The 12083-nt window shown below is 37.3% G+C and overlaps 5 protein-coding genes and 1 non-coding gene across 6 annotated transcripts; 4 read left to right on the top strand and 2 right to left on the bottom strand.

Moving 5' to 3' along the window:
* Positions 1 to 253: 253 nt before the first annotated feature.
* On the top strand, positions 254 to 4260 carry cand1 (HEAT repeat-containing protein; the record flags this gene model as incomplete). The annotated part of the gene is made up of 5 exons (XM_004361868.1): positions 254 to 459; positions 558 to 1358; positions 1429 to 1600; positions 1670 to 2580; positions 2652 to 4260. The coding sequence occupies 5 exons, from the start codon at positions 254 to 256 to the stop codon at positions 4258 to 4260; spliced, it is 3699 nt and encodes a 1232-aa protein (XP_004361925.1).
* A 285-nt stretch (positions 4261 to 4545) lies between these two features.
* On the bottom strand, positions 4546 to 4692 carry DFA_06213 (uncharacterized protein; the record flags this gene model as incomplete). The annotated part of the gene is made up of 1 exon (XM_004361869.1): positions 4546 to 4692. The coding sequence occupies one exon, from the start codon at positions 4690 to 4692 to the stop codon at positions 4546 to 4548; it is 147 nt and encodes a 48-aa protein (XP_004361926.1).
* A 459-nt stretch (positions 4693 to 5151) lies between these two features.
* DFA_06214 (uncharacterized protein) lies at positions 5152 to 8694 on the top strand (the record flags this gene model as incomplete). The annotated part of the gene is made up of 6 exons (XM_004361870.1): positions 5152 to 5188; positions 5680 to 5867; positions 5979 to 6108; positions 6340 to 6633; positions 6719 to 6840; positions 6910 to 8694. The coding sequence occupies 6 exons, from the start codon at positions 5152 to 5154 to the stop codon at positions 8692 to 8694; spliced, it is 2556 nt and encodes an 851-aa protein (XP_004361927.1).
* Positions 8695 to 9457: 763 nt separating this feature from the next.
* DFA_06215 (uncharacterized protein) lies at positions 9458 to 10998 on the top strand (the record flags this gene model as incomplete). The annotated part of the gene is made up of 5 exons (XM_004361871.1): positions 9458 to 9909; positions 10052 to 10151; positions 10277 to 10601; positions 10700 to 10793; positions 10992 to 10998. The coding sequence occupies 5 exons, from the start codon at positions 9458 to 9460 to the stop codon at positions 10996 to 10998; spliced, it is 978 nt and encodes a 325-aa protein (XP_004361928.1).
* A 562-nt stretch (positions 10999 to 11560) lies between these two features.
* DFA_06216 (uncharacterized protein) lies at positions 11561 to 11803 on the bottom strand (the record flags this gene model as incomplete). The annotated part of the gene is made up of 1 exon (XM_004361872.1): positions 11561 to 11803. The coding sequence occupies one exon, from the start codon at positions 11801 to 11803 to the stop codon at positions 11561 to 11563; it is 243 nt and encodes an 80-aa protein (XP_004361929.1).
* Positions 11804 to 12009: 206 nt separating this feature from the next.
* Positions 12010 to 12082, top strand: DFA_06217. The gene has a single exon. It is a non-coding gene; the product is annotated as a tRNA-Thr (tRNA).
* Position 12083: the final 1 nt, after the last annotated feature.

Below are 12083 nucleotides of genomic sequence, written 5' to 3' on the forward strand. Positions count from 1 at the left end.
TGATTGTTGGGAGCTGTGATGACCTTTTTGTGAGTGTGTTGTTCACTCACTCATTTAATTTTTCATTAAACTATCTTTATCTCTTTTTCTATCTATCTTTATCTTTGTTGTATTTTAAATTATAGCGCATTTTTGTTGTTACACTATTAGTTGATATATATAAATATATTAGATTAATCTGTACCACATATATATATATATACATACACATACCTATATCATAAATAGAGAAAGAAAAAGAAGATAAAAAAAAATGGCAAGTTTCTTCCTCACTCAAGTACTTGAAAAGATGGGTTCAAGAGACAAGGATATCCGTTTCATGGCTACTCACGATTTAGCCAATGAAATGGAAAAGGAATCCTTCAAGATGGATCCTTTAATGGAACCAAAGATTGTTCAAAAATTATTAACTCTTGTTGATGATAATGCAAATAATGTTCAAGAAAATGTTGTTAAATGGTAAGAAAGAAGAAGAATAGAGAATAGATAAGAGAAAAGAAGATATGATTGATAGATATTAATAATCTATTTTTATTTAATTTTTAATTTAAATTTAGTCTTGGATTATTAATAAAGATTGTAAAAGATCAAATAGCACAAGAGATTGCAGATTCATTGATCAAGGGATTATTAGAGTCTGAAAAGGAGGATTTGCATGAAATCAGTTCGATTGGGTTAAAGACTATTATTGGTAATATGACACCCGACTCGACTATTGCTACACTCGTCACCAAGCGTGTCGCACCAAAGATGCTCGAAGGTATCTCTGCCAGCAAACCTGGAGACAAGACTGAAGTCAAGATGTACTGTCTCGATATTCTCAACTACCTTCTTGTCAAGTACGGCTCGTTGGTACCAAACCTCGACCAAGTACGTGACGTTGTCTTGCCCAACCTCTCTGCCACTCGTCCAGCCACCCGTAAGCGTGCTATCAACTGTTTGGCCAGTTTTGCCATCCCAGCCTCAGACGACCTTTTCTACGGTCTCATGGACAACATTACCAAGCAAATTGATGAGGCCAAGAAGGGCGACCATGTGTCAACCCTCGTTCAATTGATTGGCCAAATCGGTCGTTCCTCTGGCTACCGTCTCGGCAAGTACCTCCCCAAAATCATGCAACATATCCTCAAGAATGTTGAAAATAGCAAATTTGAATCCGACGAACTCAAGGAAAACTGTCTTCTCTGTTTTGAATCCATCGTTGAAAAGTGTCAAAAGGATGTCTCTCCCTACCTTAACGATATCATCACCCTCTCCCTCAAATATATTAAATTCGATCCAAACTATGAAGATGATGAAGATGAAGAAAATGATGAAATGGAAACTGATGATGAAGATGAAGAAGAAGAAGAAGACGAGTAAGCAACAAAAAAAAAAAAACAAACAAATTAATTAAGAAACTAATATAGTTTATTTTCTTTTTTTTAGGGATGATGGAGATGTAGATGATGATGATGATATTAGTTGGAAGATTAGAAGATCAGCTGCCAAGACTTTGGCCGCTGTCATTACTCATCGTCCAGAAATTTTATTATCTCTTTCAGAAACTGTTGCACCAACTTTAATTGGTAGATTTAGAGAACGTGAAGAAAATGTCAGAGTATGTAAAAAAAAGAAAAAAGAAAAAAAAGGAAAATATTAATTTATCAATCACTTTCTATTTTTATAGTTGGAAATCTTTACTACATATGTATTATTGTTAAAACAAACAAACAAAAAGAATGTTGATTTGAAGAGTATTGGTGTATTACATCAACAAGTACCAAAGATGATTGCATCGATCAAGAAGCCATTGAATGACAAGTCGATCAAGACTAGAGTAGGAGCCTTCCAATTGCTCAAGGTGACTATGGAGTTGTTGAAGCCACAACTTTCAGCCGCCGAGATTACCATCTTTGTCAAGGCCATTGGCAGCGCCTTGGTTGAAAAGTCCAACAATTCGAACCTCAAGATTGAAGCCCTCTCCTTTTTGCGTGTGCTCCTTGCCACTCAACAAGCCGACGGATTCCAACCACACATCAAGGTACTCTCGGTACACATTGTCAAGTGCGTAAGAGAGTCTTACTACCGTGTCTCGTCAGAGGCTCTTCGTGTATGTCAAGAGTTTGTTACTGTTCTCCGTGCCGCCGACAAGCAAGCCAAGCCAGACTTGTCCATTGTCAACGAAATCTTTGAAGGTACACTCCAACAACTCAAGGCTCAAGACATTGATCAAGAGGTTAAGGAATCTGCCATCTCTTGTATGGGTATCATCATCTCGGTGTTTGGCGACGTTCTCTCTGCCCAACAATTGCAGCCATGTCTCTCGATTCTCTTTTTGGATCGTCTCGAGAATGAAATCACCCGTGTTGTTGCTCTCAAGGCCATCTCCAAGATTATCACCTCGTCATCTACCCAAATCGATCTCTCTTCGGTCATCTCCAAGACTATCGACCTCTTGACCACTTTCCTCAGAAAGAACAACAGATCACTCAAACAAAATACCATCCAAACTTTTGTCGACATTGCCACTCATATTCCAAATTCTATCACTGCATCTCAATTACCTTCTATTTTAACTGAACTTTCTTCAAATATTAGGTAAACAAAAATAGAAAAAACAAACTAGAATCTTTTATTAACTTTTTTCTTTTCTTTTTTATTTTTTATAGTGAAAGTGATTTACAATTAACCAATTTATCATTTGTATTTTATAAACAATTATTGGCAACACATGCTAGTAGCATTAAATTATTCAAGGAGAAACTGTTACCATCAATTTTGGCATTGTTAAAGAGCTCTGTATTACAAGGAGTTGCATTGGAATCATTGTTACAACTGCTTGCCGACGTTGTACCAAAGAAGGAAGCCGGTGTCACATTTGGCGATCTTTTGGCCGCTCTCTTTGATGCTGCCTCGCAAATCAAGCAGCCAGCCACCCGTCAATCAATTGCTGCCATTTCACAGTGTATTGCCGTCATTACCATTGCCTCGGGCGACCAAATCAAGCCAACCGTCGAGAAGCTCATCAAGAACCTTTCCTCCAATGATGACTCGCTCGTTCTCCTCTCACTCACCACTATTGGTGAGATTGGTCGTCGTACCAACTTGTCGTCTGTCAGCTCGACCATTCAAAACGACATTTTCAAGACATTTGACGCCAGCAATGAAGAAGTCAAGCAAGTTGCTGCCTTGTCACTCGGAAACATTGCCGTTGCTGCCCTTGCCACCTATGTCCCATTCATCTTGGACAATATCAGATCGCAACCAAAGAAGCAATATTTGTTGTTACATTCACTCAAAGAGTTGATTGTCAAGCTTACAGCTGCCGGCACTATTGCCCAAATCCTTCCATTCTTGCCAACTATTCTCCCATTGCTCTTTGAAAACAGTACCAATGAAGAAGAAGGTACTCGTAACTTGGTTGCAGAGTGTCTTGGTAAGTTGGCCATGGTCGACCCCAAGAACATCATCCCACAACTCGAAGCCAAGATTGGCACCAACTCACCATTTGCCGAAGCCACCGTCGTCACCTCGATCAAGTTTGCCATCCTCGAGTCCAAGAATGGACTGGCCACCGACTATTTGGAGCCCATTGTCACCCGTTTCCTCGCTTTGCTCAACAACCCAGACCTCGTTGTCAAGCGTGCCGCCCTCCTCACACTCAACTACATCTCGCACAACCGTCCTGCACTCATCCGTGGTAACCTCCCCGTCTACTTGCCCATCCTCTACAACAACTGTCGTATCAAGCCCGAACTCATCCGTGAGGTTGATCTCGGACCCTTCAAGCACAAAGTTGATGACGGTATTGAAATTAGAAAGACTGCTTTCGAGTGTATGTACACGTTGCTCGATACCTCTGGCGACAAGATTGACATGGCTCCATTCATCGAGTCGATTGCCGCCGGTCTCAAGGACACCCAACACGACATCAAGTTGCTCTGTCATCTCCTCATTGTCCGTCTCTCCATGGTCAGTGGACAAGCCCTCCTCGAAGGTCTCTCCTCCTTGGTCGACCCATTCAAGACTACCCTCTTGGCCAAGGTTGCCGACCAAACCGTCAAGCAACAAGTCGAGCGTAACGAAGAGTGCATCCGTAGTGCCCTCCGTGCCATCGCCTCTATCCACCGTATCCCATCCTCAGAGTCTATCGTCAAGTTTGAAGAGTTTGTCCGTACCACCATCCGTCAAAATCAAAAACTCAACACTACCTTTAACACTATTCTCGAGGAAGATCAATCTATTCATGATGAAAAGATGGATACTGGATCAGATTAAAAAAAGAAAAGGAAAGGAAATGAAAACAAAAATATATAATAATAATACATGTCATTTTTAAAATAAAATAATTTAAAACAAAACAAAACAAAACAAGCAAGTAATTAGGTTTGGTTTGGTTGAAATGATTGATCTAGATTTACTAATTTTTTTTATTTAATTGATTTAGATGTTTTTGTTTTGTTTTGTTACGAATATGCCATTGTTGGTTAAAATGTGAATTCTAATTGGTTACAAGTTTAATGTTAGAATGTTTTTAAATATGACATTATTGATTATTAAAGTTTACTTACGATTAGATGTTGGAAGTGATGATGATGGAGGTCTGGAAAATGGTCTTTGAGAAATAGGTTGTGAACCGATTGGTTTTCTTGTTCCACCACTCAATGATACTGATAAGACTGATCCTGAACCTGCACCTGAAAGAACCATTTTAATAAATAAATAAATAAGTAATGATTATAGTCTAAGATTGAACAAACATACAATCATGTCTCATTCTGCAACGAGGAAAAAAATATAAAAAAAACAGAACATATTGAAAAAAAGATATTTTCTATCAAATGTCACTCGATTGTGTTTTTTCATCTTCATTTATTTTTGATCAACAACCAGGTACACACATTATTCATATCTTCAACGTGATAAAATCTTGATTATTGCAAAAAAGATTACAACAACCATCAATACAATCTCTCAAACTCTATTTTATCTCTTTGTAACAACAACAAGTAAAGTAAGCATTGTTGGTTTATTTTTAAAACATTGGTCAAATGGAATCGCGCACGCATCGGAATTAGGACAACGTCATTTCATCGGTTGTTTGGTTTCGTAACCCCCACAAACCCTTTGAGACCTATTCGGAGATATATTTCAATCAAGAGATCAATGATGAAAAGTACAAATATACCACCATTGTTCTATTACGGTATATCGCTTGTTCAAAAGAAAGGGGGATGAGGCAAAGAATGTTTTTTTGGGGTGCCCGTTTCCTCATGACGAAAAATATCAATGAGACAAAAATCATTGAAAAGAAAGATATCACCAGCGGAATTATTTGAAAATGAGTTGCGTTCGAAGGCTTTTTTTCTCTTTTTTCGCATGCCACACCTTTACAGTGCCGTTAGTTGGTGCGTGACATGTCTCTATATTTTATTTATTTATTTATAATACACAACATCAATTATATTTATCTATTATTATAATCGAAGCGACGTTTGATTTGATGGATTGATAATCACCACAACACACATTATTTAGAATCAAACAAACATATTTATTTATTTATTTTAATCATCATACTTAGTTTAACAACTAGTCAAGTTACATCACAAAACAACATACTTTTACTTGTCTACTCCCCTGTATTATACAACAAAAAAAACAAACAATCATATATATATATATAATATATAATAGAAGAAAAGAAGAAATATAACTCAACAACAATGGTATTTGGATCAAAAAAGAAAAAAGAAGGAGAGGGAGGATCATCCCCCAACTTGGCACCAGTCTCCTCTCAAGCAATCAACCCAGTAGCACGTACCGGTATAAAGATTGGTTCCGTTGCAAATAGTGCCAGTGCTGAACAATTGGATCAAATTGCTGTAAGTCATCAGAAATATCACAACACACCTTTCCCCCCCCCCCTTTTTTTCGAATATCTAATCATTTATTCAATCCTCTATCTATATATCTATATCTATAAAACTATACAGGCAAACAAACAAAAGATTCCCTCATTATTTAGATTATTAGCAGAACAAAAGTTATCAGAAAAGGAGATTTGGGAAGGTCAACCATCACTCTTTGCAATCTTGTATCAATTTAAAGAACAATTAAGTAAAAGTAGGTTACAACAACACAGTCAAATATAATTATCACCACAATGCAAATTACAGCATTGTTATCACATTTTCAGAGAGCGAGAGCAGTAGCAATGGGGAGGACGATCACCTCCCCCATTCACCTTTCTCTTTTAAAATATCTTTTTTTTTTTTTTTTTCGTTTTCACAACGTCATTTTTTTTACTCTCTACTCTAATACTAATATCTAATTTCTTATCTATTTTTTTTTCAGCTGAATCACCACCAAATATCGTAACATTCCATTTACCACAATTACCAGAATTTGGAGATGTAAAGAAGAAATCATACAAATTGAACAAAAAGTTCACCATCGCACAAACCATCTCACTCATATGCAAGAAACAACAAATCCCAGATCCAAAGAGATTTTGGGTTGGATCATTACAAGGTTTCATCATGAATGATAATGAACATCTCTATACCTATGGTCTTGGTAGTTTATTTGAATCTTGGGAATTAAGATTAATTCTAAAAGAAGATATCTTGTCAAAATCACCTTTGAAATGTAAGTTTTATAAAAAAACAAAAAAAACAATATATAAATATAAATATATTTGGATTGATTATTAATATTATAATATTTAATTTAGATGAACCAATTGAATCAATTGGAACAGAATTTATTGTTGTATTTGAATTACCACCACTTGAAGAATTCAATGGATTAAAGAAACATGTTGTCAAAGTTGATGCCAATCATACTATTAAACAAGTATGTTGATACAATCAATTATGTATATATATATATATTAGTTATTAATCTTTTAATTTTCTTCTTTAGGGAATTCAAAATATTATGAAAAAATATAGAGTTGAAGGACATGATAGATTTTCAGTGATGACAATTGATGAAAATCCATTGGTAGAATTTGTATTGTTTAGTGGAGCCTGTTTTAAGCATTATGGACTTGGATACAAGTTTAAAAAGTGGGATCTCAAGATTGTATTTACCGATTTGATTGCACCCTATGTCCATCGTCACACTGTCATTCCCATGCATGGATGGGCTCAAGTCAGTCCGGGCCAACTCGACCCATTCACAGCCCGCGCCATCATCAACGACCTCGAGGAGAAATGCTCCGAGTTCCAAGCACAAATCAGACGTCTGAACAAGGATGTTGGAGAGGGCAACGACTTGTCACAACAACAACAAGCAGAGATTGAGAGATTGCGTGAAGAGATTAGAAAGTTGCAACGCACACTTGAAGAGGAACGCGAAAACACACAAGAACAAAACACCATCTACGAGTCCAAGTTGTTGGCCAGTAACGCCGAGATTGAGACTCTCAACTCGCAGTTGCGTGGTATCAAGGCACGTCTCGACGAGACGACTCAGCAACTCCAACAAGCCCGTATTTCCAACGACGATCTCTCGTCGACACTCCATTTGTGCCAGGCTGAAAAGGAAGACCTCCACCAACAACACAGCGAAGCACTCGCCGAGATTGCCACCCTCCAATCCAAGTTACTCCAGTTGCGTCAAGCCAGCGAGAGCACCGAGATCCAGTTGTCGTCGATGATCGCCACGCTGGAAAAGGAAAAGGTCGCCATCAAGGACGAGGCCCGTCTCATGATCGAGCGCATCACCACCGAAAAGGTGTCGCAAGAAGAAGTCGTCACCCAACTCCAAGCCAGCCAAGCACTCTTGGTCACCCAACTCCAAGACGACATTTCATCAATGAACCGCGAACGCGAGATGATGGCATTGTCTGTGCAAAAGGCCACCTTTGAGAAGCAAGATGCCGTCGCCCAAGCTGAAAAGGCTGTCCTCAAGATGGAGGAGCTTCAAAAGAGTGCTAAAAAGGTCGAGCGTCAATTTGGTGATTTGGAACGTGAACGTGACGTGCTCCGCCAACAGGTGCAAATCAAGTTGGACGAGATTGCCGACCTCCAAAAAGACCTCGAGTGGTCGCGTGAGACCATGGCCGACATGGAACGTCGTCTTGTCAACGCCACCGGCGAAGCCAAGATGTACAAAGACATCAAGGACAAGGAAGCCGAACGTTTCAAAAAGTCGACACAAGAAGAAAAGGCTACCAAGCAAGACTTGGACCAAGAGAAGCAAAAGTCATTGGCATCAACCGCTCGTTACCAAAAGCAAATGTCCGATACAGAGAGTCAACGCAAGACTGCCGAAGCAGCCTACAACAACGCAGTCACACAATTCAAGAAACGTGAAGAACTCCTCACCACCCAACTAGAAGATTACAAACGTCAATACGAAGAGTTGCGTCAACAAATCACCAGTGGACATGCTCCAACCTCTGCACCAGAACTTACTCCCTATGCCGGTCAAAAGAGTGGTAGCTTTATCTCTGCTCGTCCAAGAAAGCCTGCCAACGCTGCTGCAGCCGAAGATATACCCAATTCACCAGTATCCATCTCTTCACCCGACACTAATAACAACGGCAGCAGTGGTGACTCTACTACTCTAGAATCAAAACCAGCAGATACTAGAGATGTTACTGTAGTTGCTGATGGTTTATATCAATCTCTTCAATCTCGATTTAGAAACATGTCAAGACAAGAAGTTGAAGAATTAGAAGAAAGTGATAATGATGAATAATTATTGAAAAACAATATAAAATATAATAATAATAATAAAACAATTTTTAAAAACCCCTCCCCTCCCTTATTAATATAATAATACTATAATCAAATAATACTATCGTATTTTACTCTATTCTAAATATCATCTTTCAAAGTCTGACAAATTAATAATTATAATTATCCAAAGGGAAATCGGTCAGTTTTAAAAAAAGTGATAAAACAGATGACCGATTTCGGTCAACTGTTAAATCAATGATCACTATCCAACCATCATTCCATCTCATCAATAGTAATCTGACTCAAAAAATGTACAACTGCCCTTGATAATCTAGTTCATCCATCTTCAACCATCATTATCTATTGTCTCGATCAATTACATATACATTTCCAAGTCAAGGGTTAGAGTTTCTCGTATCGCTAGTTTCCAAGTTAGGATGACTATTATTTACCCTATTAATGTACCGATACTGGATAGAGAGTCAGATAGATAGAGCCAGGTTGCCGTAAATGATATCATTTGCTGGTTGAAAAATCTACAAAGAACTTGAGTGAAGTGATGTTGAGGTGACTTCATTTCAAATTCATTATTTCGTTTCATATATTCATATATTATTTGTTTCGCTGTCTATCAATACTATGATATGATATGATGATATAATGATGGATCATCAAACTATGTATTAGTTAGTTTGTTTTCATAAACATCATCATCTTGTTATCTATTGTATCTCTACACTTTATTTGTATCAACAACAACAACAAACTATAATTCATTCATTATGGTTCTATTTAGTTTTACTCTACGATCAGTAGCAGTATCGGTACTATTACTCTTATTTGTATCATCATCATCATTACAACAAATCAATGCAACTTATCTCATCGCTGTTTCATATGACAATCCAAATTGCACGGGAGCTCCAACAAGCGCTTTCTCAATGGTCATTGGGCAATGTTATATTGGTGGCGTCGCCAATATGGGTGGTAGTTCTCCCAGATCGTATATGTATAATTACAATCAAACAACTGGCAGGGCATCCATCCAATCGTTTAAAAATGAGGATTGTGCCCCAAGACAAGTCACTACTACAAAGAATAACCTTATTGGTAGATGTGCGTTTATAAACACTGATAATGATTTGGGACAACGCTATCTATCATTCCAAGTATCAGAACTCCCTTTACTACCAGTAGAAGGGTACTTTTTCTATGAAAAACATATCAACTCTTCGTATGTATCCCTACTACTACTACTACTACTACTACTCTACTACTACTATCTCTATCTATCTATCTATCTGTCTGTCGATTTATTTATTTCTATTTATTTATTTATTTCTATTTATTTATTTATTTCTATTTATATATTATAGTAATTGTTCAGATACTAGAAATGCTGGTAGAACATTGATTACAAGATCTGAAGCTTTCGATCGTTACATTTCTTTTATCAAGGCCGACAGGTGGAGGATTGTCTTCAAGTTATGACGTTTTTAAGGAATGTTATGGATATCCTTCCATTTATTCCCCCACATTGACTCCAGTTTCGTGGTGTAGATTTTCCAGCTGGCCCTGTACCCGATAATATTGCATACTAGTCGGTTGTCCCTCGACTCTCATTATACTTGATCATTTGGCATCATGTTGTAAATCCTTTTGACAGAATCTTCAAGATCATGGACATTTCTACTAGTTGGTCTGGCTATTTGACCTATTCGGCAGGTTATTCAATGAGTTACCAAACCGATGGAATTGGTGCACAAATTCCTCTAACTTCAAACTGTTCGACCTCCATCATTGGTTGCGTCCTCACTTTTCCCAACAACATCGGGCATCATGTCAGACTTTATATATCACCTAATTTCTATGCTCCACCTGGTTTCAACATTCCGGTATTTATTCGTGGAATTACATTTCCTATTTGTAACTATCAATCAATTAATCAAACAACTAAACCAACCAAACCATACATATCCATTCTTATTATTGATCATTCTTTTATCTTTTTAATAATTATATAGTACCAAGAGTAACATCTTTCAATGTTACTAGTTTATTGCATGACTCTATTGAAATTGTATATGGAGTTCGTGGTGATTATTTATCTGAAGTAAAGTATGTTGTAAAGGTGAATGGAGTTGAAAACTAGTCAAATGCTGAGGTTGGTCCATATTGTACTATTGGTGGTCTGGTAGCTGGATCGACAATTACCATTTCAGTGTATGCTGTTACCAGAAATTACTCACCTGCAGAGGTTACTCAAAATGTAACTCTTTACCGTAGTGAGAGCAAAATGGGGTTTTAATCATTTAGGGGTTGAAATGAATCTAAAACTACTTGATTTTTTGACAATCGATCATATTTCTACATTCTATGATATAATATGTCAATTGTGGAAAAAAAAAAAAAAAACATCATCTCTTTCCTCATGTGGCAAATTTTGCTCGAAAAAAAATATAAAGAATAAAATCAAATACAAGTAGGTGAAAACTCCTAACAAGGGTATTTTGCTCGAAAAAAAATAAAAATAATCGAAAATAATTAAGTTTTTCGAAGCGTCGCTCAAAGTCCTAAATGATTACCACTCTTTCTACGCAACCAGTCACCAAAATTGAATTTCCAAGATTGGTTGCCAGAACAACATCTCTATCGTTGACATACAATATTGTTGGAGGTGACTCAAGATTCAGACTCTTTGTCGATGCCATGATCAACGGTCAATTAAATTACAACTGGACAGGGACCAACAACAGCTGGTATTATTATGATTATTATCCAACAACCCGCTCTTATTATATTACTGGTTTACAACCAAATTACAATCAATCGTTGGTCATTTCAACTTCAAACAATGGATATCAGTTCTCACAAACAACTTTTGTTCAAACACTTGCCAGTATCTTTAACCAAACCTTAAAGGTTGTTTCTTTTACAAACCATCTCAGATCGAGAAGAGTAGGACTCAAAAGATACAAAGTTATATTTTTTGTAAACTTTTTAAAAAGGTGACCAGCAAAAATGGCAAGTCTTGGTGGGGCTATTAATTCTAGTTGTTCATCAATTCTACGGGAAACGCTTCTTTGTTGAATCGAGGGGGCTGAACGGTTCTGTGAGTTACGATCCATTGTTCTTTTGTCAGATCGCAAAAGGTTGGAATGCTATGAAAAAAAATTCGTTTTTTTTAAAGTAATTCTTTTCCAGTTCTATCCTATGGGGAAGAGTAGTACTCAGAAGTTACAAAGTTTAAATCTTTGGCCTCTACATCACCGCTGAAGTCGAAAATTCGGGTATAAATAGGGGAAATGATGATTTTTTTTCATCAAAAAAGTATGGCCCCATAGCATAGTGGTTATTGTACTTCCCTAGTAAGGAAGGGGTCTCGAGTTCGAACCTCGATGGGGCCTC

The sequence above is a fragment of the Cavenderia fasciculata genome, assembly GCF_000203815.1.
Source record: "Cavenderia fasciculata unplaced genomic scaffold Scf_Dfasci-G-p-12c09.r1-3, whole genome shotgun sequence".
NCBI lineage: Eukaryota > Evosea > Eumycetozoa > Acytosteliales > Cavenderiaceae > Cavenderia > Cavenderia fasciculata.